The following is a 27,380-nucleotide window of genomic DNA, read 5'->3' as shown; positions in this document are numbered from 1 at the left end:
AGAGTGTCTGTGCAGCCCTGGCTCAGACAGTTTCTCTCCGTCAGTCTGTCCCAGGGTGTCTGTGCATCTCTGGCTCAGACAGTTTCTCTCCGTCAGTCTGTCCCATGGTGTCTGTGCAGCCCTGGCTCAGACAGTTTCTCTCCGTCAGTCTGTCCCAGGGTGTCTGTGCAGCCCCGGCTGTGCTGGGCTGGCAGGCAGAGGTGTGGGTGTGGGGTTGGCAGGAACAGGGAGTGGCAGCGGGACAGGAGCTCTGGCTGATGCTATCTGTGACCCACATCGCTTTTATGGCCTGTCTGCTGTTTACAGCACGGAGGACAGGTGGGGTCAGGCTCTGGAGGTGACTCACAGCAGGAACAGCTCCTGCTGCTCCCTGCTTGGGACACAAAATGGGATAATAACTGGTGTGGAAAACGCTGTGAGGCTTTGTTTCTCCATTCCTCCTGCTGGCTGCTGGGGCTTACGGATCCAGGACTGGAATTCTTGCTTGTTAAACAGCTGCTCTTAAGGATTTCATCACGAAGCAGGGGAAGCTGAAATTAAAACTATGATGAGTCGAAGCCCAGGCATTGCTCAGCCGAGGGCTTGGTGACCTGCCAGACTCCCGGGGAATGCTTTTAATTTGGCTAAGTGGAAGTTGCATAAATGGTACAAACGGCACGCTGCCTGTTGCTCACGCAGGGCCGTGGGTGCAGCTGGCAGTGCCACAGGATGTGTTGTCGCTGGCTGAGCACCCAGCCAGGCACAGCTGCTCCCCCGCTCTGCTCCCACCCGGCTGGCCACCGTCTCCACTCAGCCTGGACGCTGCTGCCTTCACCCTGGGCCCTGCCAGAAGTTTTTATTGAGAGGCTGTTTTCCAAAAACAGCCTGAAAATATGTGACTGTCGTACCAGAGCGGAGTGGTCACACACAGATCTCCCGGCCCCGCCAGGCAGGCCAGGCCCCATGAGCTCATGGGGGTTGTGGTTTCCCAAAGCAGCTGTTCAGCTTGGAAGGAACAGCTCTGAGCAGCTGCAGGGACGGGGATGGCTTCTGTGTGGGAGCTGCTGCTGGGGGAGGTATGGCCTCCAGAGTCTCAGGCTGTTTTATTCTCAGCTCTCCTGCTGATAAGCTGATAGCCCTGGAAATGCTTCCAGCCCGGTGAAATGGGGAAACTCTGGTGTGTGTGGTTTGGGAGGTTTTGAGCTCAGTGTGTGCCCATCCTGACTGAGGGCTCTGCCAGGCACTGGGTGCCCAGGCTGACTGAGGGCTCTGCCAGGCAGTGGGAGCCCATCCTGACTGAGGGCTCTGCCAGGCAGTGTGTGCCCATCCTGACTGAGGGCTCTGCCAGGCAGTGGGTGCCCAGGCTGACTGAGGGCTCTGCCAGGCAGTGGGAGCCCATCCTGACTAAGGGCTCTGCCAGGCAGTGTGTGCCCATCCTGACTGAGGGCTCTGCCAGGCAGTGGGTGCCCATCCTGACTGAGGGCTCTGCCAGGCACTGGGTGCCCAGGCTGGCTGAGGGCTCTGCCAGGCAGTGGGTGCCCATCCTGACTGAGGGCTCTGCCAGGCAGTGTGTGCCCATCCTGGCTGAGGGCTCTGCCAGGCAGTGGGTGCTCAGCGTGTGTGCCTCCTCCTGTGCCCACCCCAGCCCTCCTGGGGAAAGGTGGGCAGGGCTGGAGCTGGGGGCAGCGTGAGCCGGGCACAGCAGGGACCCCATGGGCATGGAGTGGGCACAGCCCAGCCAGCCTTGTGCTCCCACCACGGGCAGGGGGACAGGGGGGGACAGACAGGAGCGAGGGGGCTGAGTGCTGGGAGGTTTGGCTCTGTCAGTGAGTGCACACATCCCGTTATCTCCAGGGTGGGTCCTTGAAGGTGATGGGAAAAGCACTCTCGCTCAGCTGTAGCACAAGGTCACAGCTGGAGGCAGGAGGAACATCCAAGATACAGGAGACATCTCCTGTGTGACAACCTTCCCAAATCTCCCTACACACAGCAGGCACTCACACCTGGAGTGTGTCCCTGACACAGCTTATCTTCTGAGATACCAGAAAGCTCCTGCCCTGACAACGCCCTCCCTCCACACGCTGCCCATCAAGAGCAGGGCCATGTGGTGCCATTTCTGGGCCATGTGGTGCCATTTCTGGGCTGTGTGGTGCCATTTCTGGGCCATGTGGTGCCATTTCTGGCTCTGGAGCTGGGGTCAGGCCCCAGATCTGAGGTGCTGCTCTCTGGCAGCTGTGTGATTCAGGCAAGACTGGCATCCAGACTGGCACCCTTCCTGCCCTGCACTGGGACCCCAGTGTCCCTGGGGCTACCTGACATTTCTGCCCCAGAGGGACCCTCCATGTGCTGCTGCACCTTGGTTTGTTGTGTTGGCAACTGCCAGGAACTGATTGGGCTTGGACTTGACAGGGGGGTCCTGGGGAGGGCTCCAAAGTCTCAAGGGCACACTCGAGGGGTAGCACGGGGATCGTCCTGCTGTATCTGGGGAGGGAGAGTCCCGAGGCGGGTTCTGGGGGGCTCTGGGCTGTGGGTCCTGGCCATGGGGCTGCTCCCTGCAGAGATGGGGAGCCCTCGGTGCCGGTCCGAGACAGGGGTGCGGGGGCAGAGGGGCAGGAGGGGCTGTCCTGGGGCAGGGACCGCCACACCTGGTGGGGACAGGGCACAGCAGCGAGGGGGTCCCGGAGCAGGAGGGTGCCGGCCAGGGCAGGGCTGCGGCACCGGGAGCCGGGGGGCTCGGGCTGGAGGATACGGACCCGGTGGGGATGCTCGGCCGGAGCGGTGCCGGTGCCGCGGGCTCGGCGGTCCCGGATCGGTGCCGGTGCCGGTGCCGCGGGGCTCGGGGCGGTCCCGGATCGGTGCCGGTGCCGGTGCCGCGGACTCGGGGCGGTCCCGGATCGGTGCCGGTGCCGGTGCTGCGGGGCTCGGGGCGGTCCCGGATCGGTGCCGGTGCCGGTGCCGCGGGCTCGGGGCGGTCCCGGATCGGTGCCGGTGCCGCGGGCTCGGGGCGGTCCCGGATCGGTGCCGGTGCCGGTGCCGGTGCCGGTGCCGGTCCCGGAGCGGGGCCGGCCGTCGGGGCCCGGTGCGGTGCGGTGCGGCGGGGGAGCCCCGCCCCGGCCGTCCCGCCCCGCAGCGCGGCTCTGTCTCTCGCTGCAGCCCGGGATGGCGGCGCGGCGGGGCTGAGCGGCCGGGCCGGGCCGGGCCGGGCCGGGGCCGCCATGCACGCTCCGAGCGGGGGCTGCCCGCCCGCCGCCGCCCCGTCGCGGGCCAAGCTGCCGCTCGGCATCGTCTTCTCGACGGCGCTGTTCTGCGGCGAGGGGGCGGCGGCCGCCGTGCTCTGCCTCTCCTACGGCCACTCCGACGACCGCTTCTGGCTGGCGCTCACCGTCTTCTTCGTGCTCTGCCCCTCCGTCCTGGTGCAGCTCACCCTCATCTTCGTGCACCGCGACCTCAGCCGCGACCGCCCGCTCGTCCTGCTCATGCACCTGCTGCAGCTCGGGCCCATCATCAGGTGAGCGCGGCGGGGACCCCGGGCACCCCCGAGAACCCCGGGCACCCCCGGTACCCCCGGCACCCCCGGCACCAAGGCGCGGGGCCCGGCAGGGGCGCGGGCAGCGGGTGCGAGCGGGGAGCGGTGCCGGGCAGGACGGGCACCCCGGGTGCCCTGCCCGGAGCTGCCCCTGCCGCCGCCCCGTCCCTCCGGCCCGGCCCTGCCGCTCCCGGCCCGCGGGGACCCCTTGCCCGCCCGTGCTGCTGGAGCGCGCTCCGGGCAGGACACGGCTCTGCCTCCGCTGTGTCCCAGCTGTTTGGAAAGCTCCGCTCAGGTCCCAGCCAGCCATTCACTCAGCCTCTCGGTTTTGCCATCGTTTGGCTGTGCTTGTGCTGGGAATCCCCGGTGGGTGCTCCGGGGTGAATACTGACATTGTATGGGGCTGAGTTAGGGGAAGTTTACTTTAGATATCAGGAAAAGGTTTTACACCCAGAGAGAGGGCGGTGCGGATCTCAAACAGGCTCCCCAGGGAGGTGGTCACAGCACCTGGCCTGTCTGAGCTCAACAAACCTTTGCACAACGCTCTTGGGCACACAGTGGGATTCGGGGTGTCCTGCATAGGGCCAGGAGCGGGACTCGGCGGGTTCTGGGACATGGAGAGGAGCTGGGTGCAGGAGTGGGGCTGGCACGGGGGCCGCGGGGCACTGGGCTGTGCCAGGAGGAGGACAGTGAGGGGGTGGATGGGTGTTGCACAAGCTGATCCCTCATTCCTTGGGAATGCTGCCGTGCCTCCCGGGCTGTCATCACCGGGCAGCCTGCTCCATGAGGAGGCACTGCAGGAGGCACGGCACAGCCAGGGCATGCGGGAGGAATGGCACAGCCAGGGCATGCGGGAGGCATGGCACAGCCAGGGCATGCAGGAGGAATGGCACAGCCAGGGCATGCAGGAGGAATGGCACAGCCATGGCACACAGGAGGAATGGCACAGCCATGGCACGCAGGAAGCAGGGCACAGCCAGGGCACACAGGAGGAATGGCACAGCCAGAGCACACAGGAGGAATGGCACAGCCAGGGCACACAGGAGGAATGGCACAGCCATGGCACACAGGAGGCAGGGCACAGCCATGGCACACAGGAGGCACGGCACAGCCAGAGCACACAGGAGGAATGGCACAGCCAGGGCACACAGGAGGAATGGCACAGCCATGGCACACAGGAGGCAGGGCACAGCCATGGCACACATGAGGCATTGGCACAGCCATGGCACACAGGAGGCAGGGCACAGCCAGGGCACACAGGAGGAATGGCACAGCCATGGCACACAGGAAGCAGGGCACAGCCATGGCACACATGAGGCATTGGCACAGCCATGGCACACAGGAAGCATGGCACAGCCAGGGCACACAGGAGGCAGGGCACAGCCATGGCACACAGGAAGCATGGCACAGCCACCCTCTCCAGGGCTCCTTCCCAAGGGCAGCCCAGCCGCTACGCTTTGGGCTCGCTGTACCACAGGCTCCCAAACCACCACGGCTTCCTCTGCCACCGGGAACAAGCAGTGCACCAGATGTGTCCCCGTCACCACGGCTTGACTCCAGAGCCTCCTTGCCCGGTGCTGCCAGCCTGTGCTGCCAGCCTGTGCTGCCCACAGCAGCTGGGACTCTCAGCACACCAGCGGGGCGGGCTGAGCTGGAGGTGCTGCCCAGCTGCTGTGGGAGCCAGCCGGGGCTGCCCGGGGCACGCTGCCCGGGCCGGAGGTGCAGCCCAGCCTGCTGAGAAGGTCTGGCGGGGCACTGGGAGCCAGCTGGGACTGCCCTTCAGGCTGGGCCTTTGGGATGAAGCTGTTTTCCCGTTAGAGTTTGCAATGAGCCATGAGTGCTGGCTCGATCTGTCAACAGAATTTATCCTAAACCCTCCCTCCTTTTGGGTTTGATCCACAGCAATTTGTGCTGTCCTGATAAGCACCATAAACAATGGTGTCCTGTTGGTCCCAGAGCCAGCCGGTGCCCAGGCAGAGCCCAGCTGATCCCCTGTGGCCGTGCACACCCTCCATGGCCCTGTGCAGGGGCTGAGGTCCCTGTCCCTGCAGGCAGGGCAGAGAGCCCCAGCCCTGCCACAGTGGGGCGTGCAGAGAAGGGGCTGAGGAAACTCTCCCTTATCTGCCCGCACCACACACGGCTTCACCCTGCGCCCTCCTTCCTGCTGTCCCCAGCAGGCAGGAAGTGTGGAAGCCTTCTTCTGCTCAAAACGAGAGATCAAAGAGATCTCTGATAGTCTGCTCGGATAGTTCAGAGTTTCTGTTGCCTCTGCTTAGAGGAAGAGGTTTCTGCCGGTTGGGAAAACAGAACCCAAGGGTGATCAACACCTTCCTGTAGCTGCAGCTCCCAGCAGGGTCGCTGCTTTGTACCCGGGATGCTGCACCTCTTCCAGCAGCTCTCTGGAGCAGTTGTTGCCCCCTGGTACCCAAGATCACCATGAGTGCTGGAGCAGAGGAGCAGCCACGGCCGTGCCCACGGTCCCGGTGTGCCCGCAGCGCTTCGGGCAGGTGCCCAGAGCGGCCGGGCAGCGCTCGGGAGTGGGGTCTGGGCAGCACCGGCAGGGGGGCGCTGGAGGTGCTGGAGCAGGACGGCAGGAGGGCCGGCGGGTGACCTTGCCGTGTCCCACAGGTGCGTGGAGGCCCTGGTGGTGTACTGCTGGTCGGGCAGGGAGGAGGAGCCCTACGTGACCATCACCCGCAAGCGGCGCCTGCGGCAGGGCTACGAGCTGGAGCTGGAGCAGGAGGTGGGGCACTCGGAGCGGCGCCTGGCCACGCACCGCAACGCCTTCAAGCGCATGGCCGTCATCCAGGCCTTCCTGGGCTCCACGCCGCAGCTCACCCTGCAGCTCTACATCAGCGTGCTCGAGAAGTACGTCCCTGCCGCCCGAGGTAAGGGCTCCCCACCAGGGAGGAACCCCCGGGGCAGCTCCTCGGCTGCTGGTGCTGATGGGACATCCAGGCCGTCCAAAAAGTCCCTCCTGGGCACAGCTTCCACTGGGCTCCCTGAGACGTGCAGCACGACCCGCAAATGTTGGGCACTCATCAGCTCTCTGCTTTCCTGCTTGCACTGATGCAAACTGGGAGAGAGTAGGCCTGGCTGAGGTGCCAGGCTCTGCTCCCAGCCCCGTGCTCGTATCTGCCCTCCAGAGCCAAGCCATCCAGCCAGTGCCAGTCTCATAAGAGGGTCAGGTCCCTGTCCTAGCCTGCTCCAGTCTCCATTCATTTTTCTCCATCTAGCTGCAAGCTCTGGCTTCCCTCAAGTCCCCCCACTGCATCTATTTCTGCACATTTTCCAGCAGCCAGAGCTCCCAGCCCAGCACTCCCACTCCGAGGCTCCCTCGCCTGCTCCCAGGATGTTTATGTGCTTGGGGGTGGATATGCCAGAGCAAACGTTTAACTCCCATTTTGGCACCGAGCTGGGCACACAGGTGTGCTCCTGCACCATTCCAGTTACAGTGCTGGCTGAAGAGCTGCCCTCACCCAGCAGTGCTGGGAGCCCAGACCTTGTCACTTGTGCCCACAGCAGGTGCATGAAAAGGGAAGCACAGGAGATGCCCCGTAGAAACCCCCTGATTTGCCACAGCCCTCTGCAGAGGCATTTTGGGGAGTTGCAGATGCACAGGAAGAATGAGTGCCAGTGCTGCTCTAGCAGTAGCTGCAGGAGGTAAATACCAAGTGATGTGTTCTGGGTGATTCCCTCGCAGCTGGAGTGCCAGCTCAGCCCTGCAGCTGGCAGCCACCCTGGATGGGACCAGCTGCTCTTCTATTCCTCTCCATGGTACTCCTGGCAGTGCTGAATGTGAGCAGCTGCTGGCATTCCCTACAAATGACCTTGGCTCTGCAGCCCTGGGATGGGGCTGGCTCTTGGGGTGCCTCTGGGGCTACAGTGCTGCAGCTCCTGGCTGGGGTGAAGGCAGAGGGGCCCTGCAGCACTGACTGTGCCCTGCTCACCCTTGAGCAGCAGTTCCTGCACAGGGCAGGGGGCTGGGGCATGCTCCAAGCACAGAAATGGCTCTGGTTTGGCCAAGGTTTGTGTTTTATTGGTGCAGGGAGAACCTTTGGGTTCTGAGCCTCCTGCTGCCAGCAGCCACCTCATCATGGGGGCTGTCAGCACCATCCCTGAGCTGTTCTGGCAGTGCTCACGCTGAGCCTTCTGCTGTGAGCCCAGGTGTTGGGCACCCCGTACTTCTCACCAGGACTGGCACCCCAGTTTTCCCACACTCTGCACCGGGCAGGGGAGAGGCAGGGCACAGCCCGGTCCCTGCACTGCCTCACTGCCCGCTCTGTCCCTCCGCAGCCGTGCTCATGGCCATCTGCCTGGTGTCAGTCACCTACGGGGCCCTGGTCTGCAACATCCTGGCCATCCAGGTCAAGTACGACGACTACAAGGTGCAGCTGCGCCCGCCGGCCTTCCTGTGCATCGTGCTGTGGCGCAGCCTGGAGATCTCCACGCGCATCGCCGTCCTCGTGCTCTTCAGCACCGTCTTCAAGCACTGGATCATCCCCATCGCCCTGGCCAACCTCCTGGTGGTCTTCTTCTTGCCCTGGGTGCAGTTCTGGCGCAGCGGCAGCCGCCTGCCCGACAACATCGAGAAGAACTTCAGCCGCCTGGGCACGGTGGTGGTGCTGTGCGCCTTCACGCTGCTCTACTCCAGCATCAACATGTTCTGCTGGTCGGCCGTGCAGCTCAAGCTGGCCGACCGGGACCTCATCGACAAGTCGCAGAACTGGGGCCGCCTGGCCGTGTACTACGTGGCCCGGCTGGCCGAGAACACGGCCCTGGTCATCCTCTGGTACTTCTTCAAGACTGACGTCTACGAGAACGTCTGCACGGCGCTGCTGGTGCTGCAGCTGCTCCTGGGCTACTGCCTGGGCATCTACTTCATGCTGCTCTTCTTCCAGTACCTGCACCCCTGCCGCCAGCTCTTCAGGCACAACGTGGCCGATTTCCTGCACTGCGTGTGCTGCCGCCGGCGCCCCGCGGGGACCCCGCTGTTCCTCGAGGCACCTTCAGAGCCTGGCGTGAGGCACAGCATTGTGTGAGCACCCGGCTCCTCCAGCCGGCCTCGCACTGGGCATGGGCAGCACAGAGGATGCCCGTGGCACAGGCTGAGTGCTGCCTGGGGCTGCGGTGGTGGCAGCAGGTCCCAGCGCATCCCTCGGGGCAGGGGGACAGGAGTGTGCTTGCCCGCTCAGGACCACTCATGAACATGAAGGAGGGCTGATTTGGATTGGACATAAGGAAGTTTGTGGCAAGGAGAGTCGTGAGAGACTGGCACGTGTTGCCCAGAGAGATGGTGGATGTGCCGTCCCTGAAAACATTCAAGGCCAGGTTGGGTGGGCTCTGAGCGGCCTGGCCTAGTTGAAGATGTCCCTGCCCACCTCTGGAGTGTAACTAGATGGCCTTTAGAGGTCCCTTCCAACCCAAACTGTTCTACAATTCTACAATTCTACGGCTTATGGGGTGCCCCAAGCAGGTGCCCCTGCCAGCTGGCTGCCACATGGTGCAGAGCCCCCGGGGTGCCCCGACACCCCCAGTGCTGCGATGGTGCATACGGTGACCTGGGCCACGGGTGCCACTGGGACTGTTGTAAGCAGTAAAGAAACTTTGCTGTGACTGTGAGTCTGGGTGCTGGCAGTGACTCACACGGAGGGTGGGGACGGTCCCAGGGGCTGGCACGGCTGCACACACCCGCTGTCCACGTAAAACTCCTTTCCAGGCACCGGAATGGGGCTGTGCCAGCGGGAAGTGGGCATGGGGGAGCCCCTCTGTGGAGGTTCAGGAGCACGGTGGGACGGGGCTGGCTCATCCTGTGTTCCTCAGCATGGCCGTGGCTGCAGGCCAGCAGAGAGCAGCGTGCCAGCAAGGAGCAAGCCTGTCTGACCTGTTCCTCCAGGTTCAGGGGCCCAGCACGGGCTGCTGTTCCCAGCTGGAGCACCGGACACCCCAGGGGCTCAGGGCCCTGCAGCGGAGGGCAGGCAGCAGGGGAAGGGCGGCTGGCACAGCAGTGGCAGTGGGTGCTGATGGGACCCAGGAACCCTGGCCCCAAACCAGCAGTGTGACACCCCCCACCCCAGCACCCATTTTGGGGTCAGCTCAGTTTGGGTGCTGGACTGAGGATGCTCATCAGCCCTGGGGGCTCATGGAGGTGCAGCACCGCTGGTGCTCGGTCTTACATCACCCACCTGCAATGGATGCCCGGGCTGGATCCTGGCACAGCGCAGCGCCGTGACCCCAGGAGGCTTCTCTTCCTTTGGTGGTTTCCCTGGAAGATGGGCAGTGCAGGCTGGGGAGGGAGGCCAGGGAACACAGAGCTGTTGAGCCAGAACAGGATGGATCCTCCACAAGTTGTTCCCAGGAAATTCCTGCCCTACAGAAACGCCCCTTTTTGTCCTCGGAGGTTGCAAAAGCCCGGGAGGAGCAGGCAGACACCCTGAGTGACCCAGCCGTGGGGCACAGGGGGGTCTCGGGGGGACCATCCCCGGCCAGCACAAGGGGCCGGTCCTGCTGTTGGCCGATTGGGCCAGCCCTGCCCTCCTGGAAGGAGCCTTTGAAAGCACCGGCATTTCCTCCAAGCGCTCTCCGGGGAAAGTCCCGGGTGCCGTTCCCGGGCCGGGGCTGTCTCACCGCCCGCTGCTCCATAAAACCGGGCAGCGGCGGCGGGCGCGGGCACAGCGCGGGCACAGCGCGGGCACAGCGCGGGCACAGCGCGCCATGGGCAACTGGCTGGTCAACCACTGGTTCTCAGCTGCCGTCCTCGTGAGTCTGGGGCTGGGGGCTCCGCGGCGTGTGCGGGGGGACCCTGCGGGTTTATGGGGGAGATGGGGGCTGATGAGCTGCCCTGGGCCGGGCTGGGGGCAGAGACGAGCATCCCCTCTGCTCCCCAACACACGCACCCCGGCAGCCAGGGGAGGGATGGGCTCTGGAGACCTGAAGTCTCGGGGAAAACACTGCTCATGGGAAAGGGGGTCCTGGAAAACCTAAAAACGCTGCTGCTTTGCCTGGCCGCTTTGGCTGGGGGCCTGCCACGTGCCTCTTCTCCCCTTGTGAGAGGAGGAGGATCCTGTGAGAGCTCGTGGCAGGGTGAGGAGCTGGCACCATAGGGACCATCTGCCGTGCTGCAGCATCTCTGGTGTAACAGAGCTTGCCTGGCCAGCCCCCCTCAGCTGCTCAGAGCTGTGTGAGGAGCTGTGAACGCATGGGAACATGGGGTTTACTGGCAGTTGGGCTATTTTAATGTTTTCAGTTACTTAAAAAAGAAAAAGAAAACAGCCAAAAACCAAATACATGGCAGGGTGTAATTTTTTGGGTGTTTTTTTTTTGGGACCTCTGCAAAAATTCGGTGGCTGTGAGAGGCGGCAGTGTGGGATGCAGTGGGGTTAGGCAGGGGACAGCAGCACTGTGGGCCAGGTGAGCCAGCTCCCTGTGAAACTTCTTCTCCCAGAATCTTCCCCACACAGTCCTGACCACCCTCTGGATCTGCCTTCCCTCCCGTTACACGGGTGTTGGCTGCTCTGCCTTTCCTCCTTCCTCATGCCTGGTGATGCACAGGGCAGTGTGTGACAAGACAGCAATTCTGCAAGGCTTCCACACCTCTCCCCACCTTTGACCCCGTGTCCCAGCGCTGTGCGTGACAGGGCAGCTCACAAGGAAACAGGATGGATACTGTCTGCTGTCTGTCCCGACACCCTCTGGCTGCACCCAGCCCCGAGTGCTGCCGTGTGAGGCTCCCGGGACAGGGTTCCTCACGAGGCTGTGCCTTTCCCCTGCAGGCAGCCTGGCTGGGCATCAACATCTTCCTCTTCACCTACTACTTTCTGTTCTTTGACCGGGACGAGCGCTATTTCTACACCAGGGCCATCCTTGGGGTAAGGTGCTCCCCACAGCACCCTCCTGCCCAGGCAGAGGAGCCCCTGGGGTGAGGGCTGCAACATCCCAGACCCCTTTCATGTTCTGTTCCCTTCCAGCCCACCATCATTCCATCCCACTCCACAGCCTGCCATTGCACCATGCTAGTCCCTGTCCTGATCCCTGTCTGCTCTCAGCCCAGCAGCATCCCAGCCCAGCCTGGCATCTCCTCCTCCCAGTCCTCTCCTAGCTCACCCCTCCCAGTCCCCATGGCAGCCCAGCACCTCTCCATCCCAGTTCCCAGCCTAGCTCAGCACTGACTGATCCCATCCTGGCACAGCACCACAGGACAGTGGTGCTCACCCCTCTCTCCTCCCCAGTCTGCCTTGGCATGGGCTCGAGCATCAGCCAAGTGCCTCAACTTCAACAGCATGCTGATCCTGCTGCCCGTCTGCCGCAACCTGCTCTCCTTCCTCCGTGGGACCTGCTCGGTGAGTGTCCCGTGGTGGCACAGCCAGCGTGGCTATCCCCATTCCTGTCCCATCCTGACATTCCTATCCCATCCTGACATCCCTGTTCCATCCTGACATCCCTGTCCCATCCTGACATCCCTGTTCCATCCTGACATCCCTGTCCCATCCTGACATCTCTGTCCCATCCTGACAATCCTGTCCCATCCTGACAATCCTGTCCCATCCTGACATCTCTGTCACATCCTGACATCCCTGTTCCATCCTGACATCCCTGTCCCATCCTGACAATCCTGTCCCATCCTGACATCCCTGTCCCATCCTGACATCCCTGTCCCATCCTGACAATCCTGTCCCATCCTGACATCCCTGTCCCATCCTGACACCATCCTGCTGCCTCTCCCTGCAGTGCTGCAGGCGGACCTTGCGGAAGCAGCTGGACCACAACCTCACCTTCCACAAGCTGGTGGCCTACGCACTGGCCCTGCTCACAGGTATGCCCTGGACTGGGATGGGGCAGCAGTGGGGACTGGGAATGCCTGGTGGTGACTGCCTGTGGCCTGTCCAGCTGTGCACACCATCGCCCACCTCTTCAACCTGGAGCGCTACAACCAGAGCCAACAAGCCACGGACGGCAGCCTCCCCGCTGTGCTGTCCAAGATGCACCTGCAGGGCGGCGAGTGGCTGAACCCCATCCACTCCAACCACACGGTGAGTGTGGCCTTGGCATGCAGCAACGCAGCACCCCTGTCCCCTGCTCCCCTGACCCTCCCTCCCTGCTGCCCCTGCAGACCGTCGAGTACGTGGCTTTCACCACCATCCCGGGGCTCACGGGGGTGATCATCACGCTGGCACTCATCCTCATGGTCACGTCCTCCACCGAGTTCATCCGCAGGAACTACTTTGAGCTCTTCTGGTACACACACCACCTGTTCCTCGTCTACTTCGCTGGCCTCGTTATCCACGGCATCGCGTAAGGCTCCTCAGCTCTGCCAGGGCAGGGCAGCGAGGGGCAGGGCACAACACCCCTGGGGGGCAGCTGTGCCAGTGCAGTGGGGCTGTGACCTGCCGTTCCCAGGGCAGGTGACCTGCCGTTCCCAGGACAGAGCTGGTCCCTGGGCTCAGCCCTGGCTGGGGGCAGAGCTGGCCCCTGGGCTCACCCCTCACCCCTCCTGCAGCGGGCTGGTGCGTGGGCAGACGGAGCAGAGCATGGCAGAGGTGCACCCCTACGACTGCGCAGAGTACCTCACGCAGCGGGAGCACAACTGCACCCACAGCTGCTGCAAAGACCCCGAGTTCGGGAGCATCCCTGCCGAGGTAGGGCAGCGGTGGGGTGGCCCTGGGGGAGAAGCTCTTCCCTTGCTCTTGGGATGCCCAATCCTTTGCTCTCCTCCATCCTCACAGTCCTGGAAGTGGGTTCTGGCTCCCATCATCCTCTATGTCTTTGAGCGGCTCCTGCGGGTCTGGCGTGCGCAGCAGAAGGTGGTTGTCAAAAAGGTGGGTGGTGCGGGAGCTGCTCCTCTGCCAGCTCCTCCCCTTGGAGTGGCCATGGGGAGGCGGGCAGGGCCACAGGCACAGCCCCTTCCTCGGGACGTGTGCCAGGCTGGGCACTGAGTCCTGCCGTGCCCCAGGTGGTCATGCACCCCGCCCGCGTGCTGGAGCTGCAGATGCAGAAGAAGGGCTTCTGCATGGAGGTGGGGCAGTACATCTTTGTCAACTGCCCCGCCATCTCTGCGCTGGAGTGGCACCCCTTCACCCTCACCTCTGCACCTGAGGAGGACTTCTTCTCCATCCACATCCGGGCAGCCGGCGACTGGACAGAGCGTCTCATCAACACCTTCCAGCTGGAAACGCCCAGGTAGGCTGGGCAGTGCCCAACAGTCATGCCAGGGGTCTGGGGAGGCCGTAGCTCTCACCCAGGCCCTGCTCTGGCCAGGGTCGAGGTGGACGGTCCCTTCGGCACAGCCAGTGAGGACGTGTTCCAGTACGAGGTGGCCATGCTGGTTGGAGCGGGCATCGGTGTCACCCCCTTCGCCTCCATCCTCAAGTCCATCTGGTACAAGTTCCAGCAGGGTGACCAGACCCTCAAGACCAAGAAGGTACAGAGCGTCCCATGGACGGCACCAGCGGTGGGTTGCCTCCTCTGGCTCTGCTCCACCCTGAGCAATCCCTCTCCCCCTGCACCCAGATCTATTTCTACTGGCTGTGCCGGGACACAGGAGCCTTTGCCTGGTTCAACGACCTGCTTGCCTCCCTGGAGCAGAAGATGGCTGAGTCGGGCAAGGCTGACTTCCTCACCTACCGCCTCTTCCTCACTGGCTGGAACACCAGCATTGTGAGTCAAGCACAGGCTGGCATGGCTGCGAGAGGGGCACGCAGGGTGGGCAGCAAGGGCGGGGCAAGCATGACAACGGCTTTCAGGCACCAGGTCCAGGCACAGTGTTTGGTGGGACCAGCAAGGGATGCTCCTCTGTGCTGAGGGGCTGGAGGGGAGCTCACGGGTGGTGCCTGGCTTCTCACCATCCCTCCTGCCCAGGCCAACAACGTGGCACTGCACTTTGACACCGCTACGGACACAGTGACGGGCCTCAGGCACAAAACCATCTTCGGGCGGCCCATGTGGAACACGGAGTTTGCAGCAGTGGCTGCAGCCCACCCCAGGTGAGAGCTGAGCAGGGAATTTGGGATGTTAGAGGCATGCCCCCTACCCTGGCACTCAGCACTGGGCTGGCTTTGGCAGGGAGCCCACAAAGCTTTTCAATCCCTTTTCCCTGAGTTGCCTCCTGGCACTGACATGCCCGTGCTGTTTGCAGGTCAGTGGTGGGTGTGTTCCTCTGTGGGCCACAGGCCCTGGCAAAGAGCCTGCAGAAGTCTTGTCACCAACACTCCAGCCTGGACCCCAGGAAGGTCAAATTCTATTTCAACAAGGAAAACTTTTAAGCGGGCAGGGACCCTGACTGTACTGCCTCAAGCCTTTCCAAAGCAAGGCCAGGGAGAAGCATCTGTGCATGCACTGAAGCCAAGCTGGACACAGCAAGGTACTCCATCTCCATGAGAAATTCCAGGTTCAAAGACTGCCTGTCCTGGTGTACAAGGGGCCTGTAGCTCCACCCAGCCCCTCACTGCAAAAGCAGAGCCACGTTCTGTGATGCTGCTGGAGCAGCAGGAAGCCGTGGGAGCCCAGCAGGTTGGGCAGAACCACTGGATGGGGATGGGACATGAGCGTCCCTGCAGGTGTCAGGGGCCAAACGTGCCCCTCAGGGTTTAAACACTCTTTTGTATAAGAATAAATGAAACTTCCTTTTCTTTGTAATGAAAGCCTCTGTGGTGCCTCAGCTGTGCAGATACAAGGAGCCCACGCCCTGCCCCTTGCAGGGCTGCAATAGAAGAGCTGGTGGATAGCAAACCCTCTGGGGTGCAGGATCAGACCCCCCTCTGCATTGGCTCGCTGCCACCCTGGCACCCCAGAGCCTGCCTGCACCCAGCACCCAGCTCAGCTCCCACTGCAGCTCCCAGCAGGTTCTGCTCCAGCGGGTGCAGAGAGGGAAACCCCGCTCCCCGTGCAGGCTGGCGTGGAAAGTGATACTGCAATCGGATCCAGAGCCCTTCCTGCCCTGCCAGCAGGGACAGAAAGCCAAGCTCTCTGTCCTGCCCTTCCCCTAGACCCCTGTAAACAGCACACTACAAGAGATTCCATTATTAATTCGTGCCCTGGTGTGGGGAGGAGGGAGGATGGCAAGTGGTTTGGACTGCTTGCAGAACCCAACACTCCCACTCTGGCCTCCATCAGAGACCAAACACGGCAGCCAGGGACATGGATTTACTCAAACCCTCCTCCCACTTTATTTCAAACACCATAAAATATACACACACACAAAAAAAAAAAAAAAAAAAAAAAAGGATGAACTGGAGGAAAAAACCTCTTGAGGGTGACATAACCTCTCCTAAAATGCACCATCAGCTCAGGTAGCAGTGGGAAGCAGCTGCCATGGAGCATCGCCTCTATCCAGGCACATGGCATCTCCATCTTGTGCCTGCCAGAAAGAAGGAGAGGAGGGTGAGGCAGGCACAGAGGGAAGCAGGGCAGAGTCCCATCCTAGGCAGCTCTGTTTTACTGGAGGGGAACAGGCACAGGGTGAGACCAGGCTAAGGACATCACCTGTCAGGGTGCCCCTGTGGATTTCTGGATTTGCTCCTTCAGAATGAGGATGCTCTGCCGCTGTTCTGGGGGCAGCATGGCGATCTGGTCTGCTGTCAGCTGCAGGACCTGCATGATCAGTGCTGCCTGTGGGGAAAGAGGGGTCAGAGACGTGCCCAGAGCAGCCACGGCATACCAGAGCCAGGGAGGGGCTGACCCCGCCACAGAAAGGCACACAGGAAGTGCTGCTCGTACTGTCTCACCCTTTCCCTTGTGTTCTCTCACCTTCTCGTGATCCTGGGGGGTGACCTGGCTCTGTCCAGGGCTAAAGCCTCCAGGCTGACCAGCTCCTTGCACTCCTGCCCCAGGTATGCCTCCTCCCTGCATGCCTGCCCCAGCCATGTTAGGAACCTGGGGGAGTAAGAGAGGGGTTAGGGACTGGGGGTTTCTGGACTCAGCCCTACAAATTCAGGAAGGTAAAAGAGAGGATCGGACGGATGCCCTCACAGCCTGCTTGAAGATGCCTGAGCACAAAGAGAGAGTGCATTTTATGTGCTCTCCCCTCCCAACTCCTGCGCTCCTCTCTGTGTCTCAGGAAGAGGTGGAGAGAGGCCTGAGCCTTGTCCTGTCCCAGCTGATGGGCAGTGCCTGGGGAAATGGGACAGGTGCCCTGACCCCCCAGTGCCCAAAGCCTGGTGCTCCCCACACCCCCGCCCAGCCCCAGCCTACAGGACGCCGTGGTGCCCGAGCAGAGCCGTGCGTACCTGGCGGGGCCCCTGCGGGCCACCGGCTCCCATGTTCAGTGGCCCAGGACCCTGTATCCCACCAGGCATCGGGCCCCGCGGGGTGGGACCGGGCCCTCGGGGCTCCAGGCCCCGCGGCTCCAGCACCCTGGCCTCCATGGCCCTGGCCTCCAGCACTCGTGGCTCCAGCACCCGCGGCTCCAGGCCCCGCGCCTCCAGCGCCCGCGCCTCCAGCACGCGCGGCTCCAGCCCCCGCGGATCTCTTCCGACTGCGGAGGAAACACAAGGTCAGCTCCTGAAGGAAGCGGCGCTGCAAGGAGTGTGGGAGAGAGCCCGCTGCCTCCTTTGTCTGGGGCCAGCAAGCACCCAAGCAGTGCAGGGTGGGGGCAGAGGGGACGTGCCTGGAGAAAGTCCCTTGCACCCTGGGACTGTCCCTCCTCGCCTGGAGTCAGTCATTTCACTGCCCAAACCCCCTTCCTACGCCTCGGGTCGGGGCAGCCGGCTCCACTCTGACTTCCTGCCTGCGCAATCCAAGCCACCCGTATTTCATGCCCCCTCTCTCACCTCGAGCATCCATCAAGGGCCCCCGCGGCTCTCCCATCAGTGGTCGGGGTTCTCCCATGGGTCCCCCCCTCATCTCATGGGGGGGGCCACGGCTGTCATGACCAGGCATATGGTGCATAGGGGCTCCCTGGTGGGGCGGCCCAAGGTAACCTCTGACGCAGAGAGACGAGGAGAGCAAAGCAGAAGGAGGAGAAAAAGCGAGAGAGTGTGAATCAGACACTGGCTTGGCACGGTCTGGGCAGAGCGCTGGGATTGCCCCCGAAGCCGGCCGCAGGGGAGGAGGGTGAGGCTGGCACAGGGATGGGTGCTGGTGGCCCCATGCCGCAGGGCAGCTGCCATCACCCCGGGGAGATCCCTTCCCCGGGGAAACGGGCCGGCCCCCACGGCTGGCAGCACGCAGGCCTCCGACCAGGCAGCAGTGACTCCCGGAAGGCTGGTGCCATCCCTGTCCTCAGCGAGAGGCTACCCTTGGGCAGGGGACAGTGCCAAGGGCTCCTCTCCTTCCCTCTCCCCTCACCTGGGCTCCACTTCTCCAGTGACTGAGAGCAGGGTCCCTCCGCGAGGGTCATTCGGGGCATCTCCCAAAAGGCCTCGGGGCGGCGGGCCACTAGCAGGTAGAGGTCCACGCTGCATAGGGGCCCTCGGGTCTGGCATGGGCACTGCCAGGGAGACACACAAGAACTCGTGAGGATCTGCATGAGCAGTGCCGTGCCAAGACTGTCCCCGGCGCTCTCGGGCCAGGCGTGGGGCAGCCACGCTGCTCCCCTGAGCTGTGCTGTCTGCTGGGGACACACCCCACACACGAGGCTGGAGCACACCAAAGCTCCTTCCCTGGCTGCCAATTCTATTCCTCTCCTTTTCTTCTCGGGTTTTATTTAAGGTTCCTTATGGCACCAGGGGCCAAACCAAGCATGGGTGCCCCCATGGCAATCCCTACAAGTGTGGGCATCGACACCCTGCTAACGTGGGGCCAGGAGCAAAGCAAGACCTGGAAGGCTCCTGGAAGCACAGTGTCAAAGAGGGCTGGATCTTAGGCAAAAGCTCTTTCTAAACAAGCTCTCCTTTCCCACTGGAGGCTCCATGCATGGTTCTAGCCTGTTCTCTCCTGTAGCCCTAGAAGAAATCCTGCCTCCTTCCTCTCCTCTTACTGCTGTCAGGCTACAAGGAGTGACATGCCAGTCCCTGGCCCTGAGAAGAGCAGGGTGAGAGCTGCTCTCTGCACACTCCACAACGAGCTCCATGGGAAGAGGGAGCTGGTGCCGGGGTACCTTGAACGCGTTCGATAGACGCAGGCCTGGCAGGTCCCACGGGCGAGAGCTGCAGGTTCCCTGGGCAAGCAGCAGGAAAAGAGGGAAAGAGCAGACACGTAAATAGTGTATGCACGCATGCACCGGCTCTGGGGACAGTGCTGCCTGCAGGATCACACACCCTGAAGTCCCCAGAAAGCCTACAGAGAAAATGTTCCAAGACTGGCTTTATCAGCCTGTTCTGTTCACACCCCCTCTGTCAGCACAGGCAGGACAGGCAGCGTGGCACACTCCTTCCCTCACTCGGGAGAGAGGCAGGCACAGAAAACACCCTGCCAAGAGACTCAGCATTGCGTGGGGCCATGCTGGCCCCACAACACACACCAGCTTCTGCTCTCCAAAACCTTTCGGGTGCCAAGAACTATCAGACAGCTTTCAGGAAGACAGTGCCCACCCCAAAGAAAATGAGAGTCAGCTGACCCTAAGGCCAAAGGATCTCAGACTGGGTTTGCACGTTGCTGAAACAAGGCCTATGATGAATGTCAAGGCAGCAGAGGTGACAGGTGTGCATGTGCTGTTCCTGGAGAACAGCACACCGGGGCCGTACTGACCTACACATGGACACGTGTGAACCGTAAGCAATCGGGGCCCAGGGCTGGGCCGGACAGACCGTGCCTGCGGAGGGAAAGCCGAGCCGTCACCCTCCGGGAAGCGCCTGCCAAGCCTCAAGCCAAACGGAGACCCAGCTCCCTCTGCTGGGCACGGCGTGGGAGGACGCGGCGCCGCAGCGGCTGCTCCCCAGCGCCCAGGCAGCGAAGGAGCAGGACAAGGACCAGAGAGGAGCAAGCTCTGCCTGCCCGCACAAGCACAAGGACAGACACGGGCTCGCAGAGGTGGAAAACACAGACACATCCCGCTCGGTGGGGACAGGCAGCTCTCCTGGCTGCCAGGGCACGAGTGCACAACAGCGTGCAGAACGAGCTGGGAGCCAACTGGGCATGGGCTGTGAGCCCTGGGAGCCAGGGAGCTGCTACCACAGCCTTGTGCCTCAGTGAATAAACCTGGGCACAGCCCCAGGCTGGGCACAGCCAGGCTGCAGACAGCTGGGACACAGCACTGCTCACTGGAGCCAGGCTCACACCACACACAGCACTCCACACGTCTGTTTTACCTTGTCCACGCTCCAAGGGGACTGGCCCTGCACCTGGTATCCCAACCTGTGGCTGCATCCCACCTGAGAGGGGACAGGCAGAGATCAGACCCCTCCTCAGCCATCCCTGATGACTAACCTGTTCCTCTGGTCCCAAATACCTCCTCGCTCCCAGCTCCTGGGGGAGCATCTGGAGGTTTATTCCCCTGGCGTTGGTTCCCCCCAGGGATAATCCAACTTTGCAGCCCACCTCTGGCAGCAGCACAACCACAATGTACAGCACAGGATTACGTGTGCTCTCACAGGGCTGAGCCCTCTGGTTAGGGGGAAAGCAGACAGGGGTGTGTGCAGGACCTGTGTGCTCACGATGGGGCAGCTCGGCCCAAACTCACCTCCTGGAGCCATGGGGCCAGGGCCCGGGCCCTGCACAGGGGCTGCCATCTGTCCTGGGGCTGGCACTCCCCCCTGCATGGGTGGCTGCATCAGAGGAGGAGCGCCATTGACGTGCATCCCGCCCTGCAGGAGAGACACGGGGTCTGAGGGACACCTCACACCTGGGCACGTGCCCCAGCTGGAGAGCTGGCACTGCCCATCTTCCTGCATAGCTCAGGGGGTGTGCAGGCTCTTACTATGGCCTGTGGCTGGGAGGATGGGGTGTTCTGGGGGTTCAGCTGCGCGTTGGGCCCTGGCCCAGGCCCTGGTCCCGGCCCAGGCCCCGGGCCTGGCACCGCCTGCTGGTTGCCGGGGATCAGAGGAGGAACGCTGGTCTGGCGATGCAGGATTTTCTAGGGGAGGAAGAAGGAGAAAGGAGTTGTTTTCCACTGCCACTCCACAAAGGCTCCCACCAATACCCTCCCAACCCTGGACGAGCAGCAAGGTACAAACCAGCGCAATCTCGGGGTCGACGATCCTCATGACCACCTGGGCCTGCAGCAGTGCATAAGCCAGCTGGGGGTTCTGGAGCAGCATGTTCCTGGCTTCCTGGGGGCTGTTCTGGACACAGAGCTGAGGAGACAGGCACTGATCAGAGCTCTGACAAGGTGTGACACGGCTGGGAGGGTGCAGGCAGTGGTGGGAGGAGCTGTGCTCACACAGGGAGCATGGCCCTCCTGCACTCACCTTCATCTGCTTCATCAGCTCAAACATCTGCTCGGGGGGCAGGCTGGCCACGGCCCGGCTGATGGACTCGGGGGCATCCTCTGGGTTGACAGGGTCCCCATAGGGTGACTCTATGATGGGGGCACCTGTGCCCAAGCCTGCAACATGAACAGCTCATCGAACAGGCTCATCAGGAGGGGAGTACCCGCCCACTAGGGGAAAAGGAGGCACCAAAACCAGGGAGACCTTAGGAGGGGTGATTAGGGATTGGAACAGGCTGCTCAGGGAGGTTGTGGAGTCACTGCTCCTGGAAAAGTTTAAGTAAAGACTGGATATAGCATTTACTGCCCTGATCTATTAGGGCAATACAATTTGATGCGGTGTGTTTGGTCAAAGGCTGGACCATGACCTTTACAAACGTTTTCCAACCTAAACAATTCTGTGATCGTGCGGGAGTGAGATCCCAGAGCTGAGCCCACGCATCCATCCCTCTGGGGCACTACTCACACCCCGTCCCAGAGCAGGCCAGCTCCACCAGCCTGGCAGAAGAGAGCCTCCCTGCCCTGCAGCTGCCAAGGAGGGAGCCTCGGAACCCCGGCTGACTCACTCTTGAGCTCCTCCTTGTTCTTCTCGCTGGCGGCGTTGTCCACGCGCAGGGCCCTGCCGCTGAACTCGCGCCCGTTGAGGTTGCGCATGGCGCTGAGCGCCGTCTCCTGGTCCTGGTACTCGCAGAAGCCATAGCCCTTGGGCTTGCCCGTCTCCCTGTCGTACACCAGCCTGCCAGGGAGCAGAGACGAGGGGTGTGGGCATCCTGCTGTGCCCGCGGCTCCTGCAGCGAGGGGGGACACGGGGACAGAGCCCCAGCTGTGCTGGGAGCACGGGGAGGACACAGGGACAGAGCCCCAGCAGTGCTGGGAGCATGGAGAGAGCTCAGGGGACACGGGGACGGAGCCCCAGCAGTGCTGGGAGCATGGAGAGAGCTCAGGGGATCCAGGAACAGAGCCCCAGCAGCGCTGGGAGCATGGAGAGAGCTCAGGGGATACAGGGACAGAGCCCCAGCAGTGCTGGGAGCATGGAGAGAGCTCAGGGGACACGGGGACAGAGCCCCAGCAGTGCTGGGAGCATGGAGAGAGCTCAGGGGATACAGGGACAGAGCCCCAGCAGTGCTGGGAGCACAGTGAGAGTTCAGGGGGACACAAGGACAGAGCCCAGCAGCGCTGGGAACACAGGGAGAGCTCAGGGGATACAGGGACAGAGCCCCAGCAGTGCTGGGAGCATGGAGAGAGCTCAGGGGATACAGGGACAGAGCCCCAGCAGTGCTGGGAGCACAGTGAGAGTTCAGGGGATACAGGGACAGAGCCTCAGCAGTGCTGGGAACACAGTGAGAGCTCAGGGGATACAGGGACAGAGCCTCAGCAGTGCTGGGAACACAGTGAGAGCTCAGGGGACACGGGGACAGAGCCCCAGCAGTGCTGGGAACACAGTGAGAGCTCAGGGGACACAGGGACGGAGCCCCAGCAGTGCTGGGAGCACAGGGAGGGCTCCCCAGGGCACACAGCAGTCAGGCCCATGCCCAAGCCAAAGGGCCTGATGGCTCCTGGCATGGCTGCTGTCAAGGCTGTGGTTTGTAGGATGCCCACCTGTGCCAGCTGTGTGCCTCCCGTGACCCCACGAGGCACAGGACGGGACTGGCTGCTCCCAGAACTCCCAAAAGCTGAACTGAGAGCACCAGGGCCTGGTGCCCAGCCTGGAAAACACCTGTGAGAGGCACAGGGATGGCAGTGAGGAGCACAGAGCCCGACCAGCACTGAGCCCTCAGCAGCCACAGCAGGGCAGCTCCACAGCCACCTGCTGTGCTGGGGACACCGTGCTCCATCTCCAGGGGACCCTGGCACAGCCACCGGGTCCCTCTGCCCTGAGCACAGCTGGCACAGCCTCGCAAGCCCCGCAGCTGCTGCTCCGTGCGAGGAGCCAGCCTCGGGGGCCCGGGGAGGTTTATAGGGGCTGTCAGGCAAAGCTCCTTCGCCAAAGCTCCTCCACCAGAGCAGGCAGCGGCCGAGCCAGCGTCCCTGCGAGTGGCCAAAAGGTGTGTGTGCATGTGGGGACACGGTGGGCTGGGCGGGCGGGGGGAACGGTTGGGCTGCGGGGTTCTAGCGGCCTTTCCCAACGTCACGGATTTGCGGTTCGCGGTTCCGAGCCCGCGGGGCTCGGCCTGCACCGAGCAGGGGGACCCGGGGGAGGCCTGCGGCCGCTCTCACCTAAAGCTGACCACGGGCCCAACCTCCGAGAAAATGTCCTTCAGCTGCTCCTCCGTGGCCTCATACGGGATGTTCCCCACTGCGGAGACAGACGGTGCCGCCGGTCAGCGCGGCGGGTACCGGCCCCGACGGCGAGGGGGGGAAACCCGCCGGCGCCCCGCCTGCCCCTGCCCGTCCGCGCCCCTCTCCCCTTGCAGGCGGCGGTCCCGCCCCGCGGCCTCACCGAACACGGAGCGCAGGGACCGATCCACGGCGGGGTCCCGCACCGACAGCCCCGCCATCGCGCCGCCCGCGCCGCTTCCGGTCCGCGCCGCGGCCGTGCCCCCGCTTCCGCTTCCGTCCGCAACCGCTCGGAGCGGCGCTTTCAAAAAGCGCTCCGGCGGGAAACGCGGCACCGGCGGCAGCGGGGTGCGGTGCCGGGACTCCCCGGGATCCCCGGGCGGGGCGGCCGCGGCCTCGGGGATCCCCCGGCACCGGGAGCGGGGGGGGGGGCCATCCTCACGGATGCCGCTTCGAGCACCGGCCCCGGGGCACAGCCCCTGGCGAGCCTAACACCGCCCGGGGCTCGGCAGGATGGAAGGCACGGAGGGCCCCATGGCTGTGCCCACGGGTGTGCCCACGGGTGTGCCCGCGCTGGCCACAGAGCCGAGGTTCGCCCAGCGCCTCAGGTGAGGGCACGGGGATGGCAGCCCTGTGCCGCTGCGGTGCGGCCGGAGCCTCTGGGGCTGGGAAGGGTGACTCCGCCTGGCCGTGCAGGCAGTGGCTGGAACAGGAGCGGCTCCTGGACGGGCGCTACGGGCTGCAGCGGGTGCCGGGGGGCCGCGTGGCCGTGCCGCTGCTGCCGGAGAAGCTGTCCCAGCTCTGCCTGCCCCGGGAGGTGCCGTGTGAGCTGCTCGGGATCCAGGTGAGCACAGCCCCCGGGCCCCGAGCCCTGCCTGCGGCGGTGGTGCTCGGCCCTTGGCATGGCCCTGCCGCAGGACCCTGTCCCCTCCAGGGCCGCCCGCCGGCGCTCGCCGGCCCAGAGGCTGCGGGAGGAGCTGCGGCGGCTGCTGGGGCCGGCCTGGTCCGGGCAGCTGGAGCGGGACGTGCCCCACGCCTGGCAGAGGCACGGGGACCTGGTGCTGCTGAGCGAGGACAGCTTCAGGGCTGAGCCCTGGGAGAGGCTGGGTAAGGAGCGCAGGGCTGCCTGTCCCGGGAGAGGCTGGGTGAGGCCAGCAGAGCCTGTCCCAGGAGAGGCTGGGTGAGGAGAGCAGGGCAGCCTTCCCCGGGAGAGGCTGGGTAAGGCCAGCAGAGCCTGTCCCAGGAGAGGCTGGGTAAGGAGAGCAGGGCCTGTCCCAGGAGAGGCTGGGTGAGGAGAGCAGGGCTGCCTGTCCCGGGAGAGGCTGGGTAAGGCCAGCAGAGCCTGTCCCAGGAGAGGCTGGGTGAGGAGAGCAGGGCTGCCTGTCCCGGGAGAGGCTGGGTGAGGAGAGCAGGGCCTGTCCCAGGAGAGGCTGGGTGAGGAGAGCAGGGCAGCCTTCCCCGGGAGAGGCTGGGTGAGGCCAGCAGGGCTGCCTGTCCCGGGTGAGGCCAGCAGGGCAGCCTGTCCCAGCCCGGCCCACACCACCCGCATCTCCAGCTGCTGTGTTGCAGGCCCGGCGCTCTGGGAGACGGTCGCCAAGGCCTTGGGGGCCCGGCGGGTGGCCAGGCGAGGACGGGTGATGCCGGATGGGATGAGGAGCCCCAGGGTCACCCTGCTGCTGGGCCAGCACGGCTGGGTGGAGCACGTGGACAATGGCATCAGGTGGGCAGGAGCTGCAGGGTGCGGCTGGCGGGGAAAGGACTGCTCTCACTGTCTGTACGGGGTCTTCCAGGTACACCTTCGACGTGACCAAGTGTATGTTCTCCCCGGGAAACATCACCGAGAAGCTGCGTGTGGCCTCACTGCCCTGCTCCGGGGAGGTCGTGGTGGACCTCTATGCAGGTAATGGAGGAGGTGCTGATGGCGCCCAGGTAGACATGAAATGTCATTTCCAGCTTATGAAAAATACTCAGGCTTGGAGCTCCTGTCTTATCTGCGAGCCCTGCAGCTATGCTGGCACTGCTGTCCTGCCTGTGTCCCTGCAGCCTATGGACACTTAAGGTGTCCTGTTCTCAGGCTCTGTGCCTAGTGCTGCTTTGGGGAATCACTTGGATCCAGGGCAAAGATTTGCCACTGCTTGTGCTTAAGGAAGTTAGTGCTTCCAATATGTGCCACACTGAAAGGACATGGCACCCACAAAACTGCTCTAGATTAATCAAACTAAACAGTAATATGGATGCTTCTGTAGAGCCAGGCAGGTCTCCACCTGATGGCCAAAGACTGAAGGTAAAATAAGCGCCTCTAAACAGTTTTCAAGGCAGATTTTGCTTTTGCAGAAGAGGGAAGGATAAATTTCCATTTTTCAAGTGTTTGGGCTTTCTCCAACCCAGAGCAAAGCAGACCTGGAGAGGCAGGGTGGCAGTGTGCATCCTGCCATGCCCTCGGGGAGGAGTGTGGGTCTCTGGAGGTCCCTGCCCTCGGCCACTGCCGCCTCCTGCCTGCAGGCATCGGCTATTTCACACTGCCGTTCCTGGTGCACGCCGGAGCCGCCTTTGTCCACGCCTGTGAGTGGAACAGCCACGCCATGGAGGCCCTGCACAGGAGCCTGGTGCTGAACGGGGTGCGGGATCGCTGCCACATCCACAGCGGGGACAGCCGGCAGGTGAGCGCTGCGACGGGCCGGGCCGGGCCGCGGGCCCGCTCCTGCGAGCATCCATCCACCTCTGCTCTGTCCCCAGCTGCAGCTGCGGGACGTGGCCGACAGGGTGAACCTGGGGCTGATCCCCAGCTCGGAGGAGGGCTGGCCCGTGGCCTGCCGCGTCCTGAAGAAGGACACGGGTGGGGTTCTGCACATCCACCACAACGTGGAGACTCAGCCAGCCACGCCGCAGAGCGCGGTGCTGCTGGCTGAGCGGGGCTCTCCGGAGGCAGCGAGCCCCGGGGGAGAGGCACAGCACCCGCCACAGCACGGTGGGGAGGAGACTCCGGGGGCCAGGCTCAGGCCCGAGTGGCAGAGCTGGGCCGAAGGCACGGCCACACGCATCCAGGGGCTGCTGGCAGAGCTGCACGGGGCGCCGTGGCGCAGCAGCGTCCTGCACATCGAGCCGGTGAAATCCTACGCGCCACACGTGCATCACCTCGTGCTGGACCTCGAGTGCCGGCCTGTGCTGCCCGTTTAGCGGGGCACCGGCGCTGCTGGGGCTCCAGCTCCCTTGGACGGGTGGCCAGCAGTGTCCTGCTGCCAGCCTGGAGGTGCCTTGTGTCCCCTAGTTCCCAGGTGGCAGCACTGCCCAGCAGTGCCTCCCCGTGCCCGGGGCACCCAGGGCTGTGCTCCCCATAGCAGATCCCGTCAGGATCCAGACAAGGATGGAGCAAGCTGGGGCTCAGAGTGCCACTGTTCTACCCTGGCTCTGCCAGTCCTGCCCAGGTCTTGGACACGTGCTAGCACATTGAGCCCCATTTTCACACAGGAGAGAGCCACAGTGCTGAGAAGCCTTGGGTTCCTGCTGGGTTCATTTCAGCGGGTCAGGGACAAGCCTTGTGCTTGTATTTACCAGCATGCTTTTTTAATGTACTGGAAGCAAGTCTGTTCATCTTGTTTCCTTCCTAATTTTTTTCAGAAATAAAGATATTTCTCACCACCTCTTGTTGGTGTCCAGTTAAAACATGAACACTGGTGCAAGTGTGGGGGGTCTGGCCTGGGGACTTTGGGTTCTAGGGTGGTGTGTGGAGGTGCTCAGGGAGCAAAGCCTCTGTGGCACGGTCTGCCTGCAAGCCCGAAGCCCTCTACATCTGTTCTGTGTACTCCCAGTGGAGCAAACCCCTGCCCCGTGAGGAAGCTCCCACTGGCCCTTTGATGTCTCCGCGGTTTTTTCCACTGTGTCAGTGTCGCATCGCTTCCCATCCCCGGGGTGCGGCCGAAAGTGTGGGCAGAGCCGCGTCCTCTCGTTTGCCTCGGGGCTGCACCCAGGTGTCCTCCCCCGCTGTCCTGCGTGGCGAGCAGGTTCCCCGGTGCCTGTGCAGGGGGCAGGGAACAGGCACCCTGCAGGACCCGTATCTCCGCCGCCAAGGACAAGGGCAGCGCTGGAGCCTTGCGGCGGGGACACCGCGGCCGCGGCCTGGGCTCCTCCTCGGGGCTGCCGGGGGTCCCGCAGTTGGGGTGTCGGTGCGCTCTGTGCTCTCCGGGACAGGCCGCACACCCAGCCAGGGCCACGGGGCACCGGGGAAAGCGCCCGGGGGCCGGAGCCGCAGCTCCGCCGGGGGCGATGGGGCAGGAAGGGGCTGGGGGGCAGCGGGCACCG

At 63.5% G+C, this 27,380-nt stretch overlaps 4 protein-coding genes across 9 annotated transcripts; 3 read left to right on the top strand and 1 right to left on the bottom strand.

The window, feature by feature from the left end:
- The first annotated feature begins 3,179 nt into the window (after positions 1–3,179).
- On the top strand, positions 3,180–9,121 carry XKRX (XK related X-linked). Its single transcript, XM_063170859.1, has 3 exons — positions 3,180–3,487; positions 6,134–6,393; positions 7,802–9,121. Exons 1-3 carry the CDS (start codon positions 3,195–3,197, stop codon positions 8,545–8,547), a joined length of 1,299 nt encoding a protein of 432 aa, XP_063026929.1. The 5' UTR covers positions 3,180–3,194; the 3' UTR covers positions 8,548–9,121.
- A 140-nt stretch (positions 9,122–9,261) lies between these two features.
- NOX1 (NADPH oxidase 1) lies at positions 9,262–15,135 on the top strand. 2 transcript variants are annotated; one of them, XM_063170857.1, is made up of 13 exons: positions 9,262–10,264; positions 11,278–11,373; positions 11,734–11,844; positions 12,233–12,317; positions 12,392–12,534; positions 12,615–12,796; positions 13,002–13,140; positions 13,228–13,320; positions 13,455–13,681; positions 13,760–13,922; positions 14,012–14,158; positions 14,360–14,484; positions 14,637–15,135. In XM_063170857.1, the coding sequence occupies exons 1-13, from the start codon at positions 10,220–10,222 to the stop codon at positions 14,761–14,763; spliced, it is 1,683 nt and encodes a 560-aa protein (XP_063026927.1). In that variant the 5' UTR covers positions 9,262–10,219; the 3' UTR covers positions 14,764–15,135. The 2 variants fall into 2 exon arrangements, with proteins under 2 accessions (XP_063026927.1, XP_063026928.1); XM_063170858.1 differs by lacking the exon at positions 11,734–11,844.
- Positions 15,136–15,514: 379 nt separating this feature from the next.
- On the bottom strand, positions 15,515–23,325 carry CSTF2 (cleavage stimulation factor subunit 2). Of its 5 annotated transcripts, none has more exons than XM_063170852.1 (15): positions 23,245–23,325; positions 23,022–23,100; positions 21,371–21,540; positions 20,785–20,921; positions 20,551–20,670; positions 20,295–20,450; positions 20,058–20,181; positions 19,687–19,749; positions 18,537–18,596; positions 17,786–17,927; positions 17,269–17,420; positions 16,726–16,973; positions 16,247–16,372; positions 15,983–16,108; positions 15,515–15,857 (listed from the first exon to the last, which is right to left on the bottom strand). In XM_063170852.1, exons 1-14 carry the CDS (start codon positions 23,300–23,302, stop codon positions 15,986–15,988), a joined length of 1,758 nt encoding a protein of 585 aa, XP_063026922.1. In that variant the 5' UTR covers positions 23,303–23,325; the 3' UTR covers positions 15,515–15,857; positions 15,983–15,985. The 5 variants fall into 5 exon arrangements, with proteins under 5 accessions (XP_063026922.1, XP_063026924.1, XP_063026923.1 ...); XM_063170854.1 differs by lacking the exon at positions 23,245–23,325 and adding an exon at positions 22,404–22,521; XM_063170853.1 differs by lacking the exon at positions 18,537–18,596.
- Positions 23,326–23,418: 93 nt separating this feature from the next.
- TRMT12 (tRNA methyltransferase 12 homolog) lies at positions 23,419–26,720 on the top strand. Its single transcript, XM_063170959.1, has 7 exons — positions 23,419–23,689; positions 23,778–23,925; positions 23,999–24,188; positions 24,651–24,801; positions 24,872–24,981; positions 25,584–25,741; positions 25,818–26,720. Exons 1-7 carry the CDS (start codon positions 23,595–23,597, stop codon positions 26,256–26,258), a joined length of 1,293 nt encoding a protein of 430 aa, XP_063027029.1. The 5' UTR covers positions 23,419–23,594; the 3' UTR covers positions 26,259–26,720.
- Positions 26,721–27,380: the final 660 nt, after the last annotated feature.

This window comes from Melospiza melodia, chromosome 16, assembly GCF_035770615.1.
Source record: "Melospiza melodia melodia isolate bMelMel2 chromosome 16, bMelMel2.pri, whole genome shotgun sequence".
In the NCBI taxonomy this organism is placed as follows: Eukaryota; Metazoa; Chordata; class Aves; order Passeriformes; family Passerellidae; genus Melospiza; species Melospiza melodia.
This window is presented reverse-complemented; position numbering and strand designations above follow the sequence as displayed.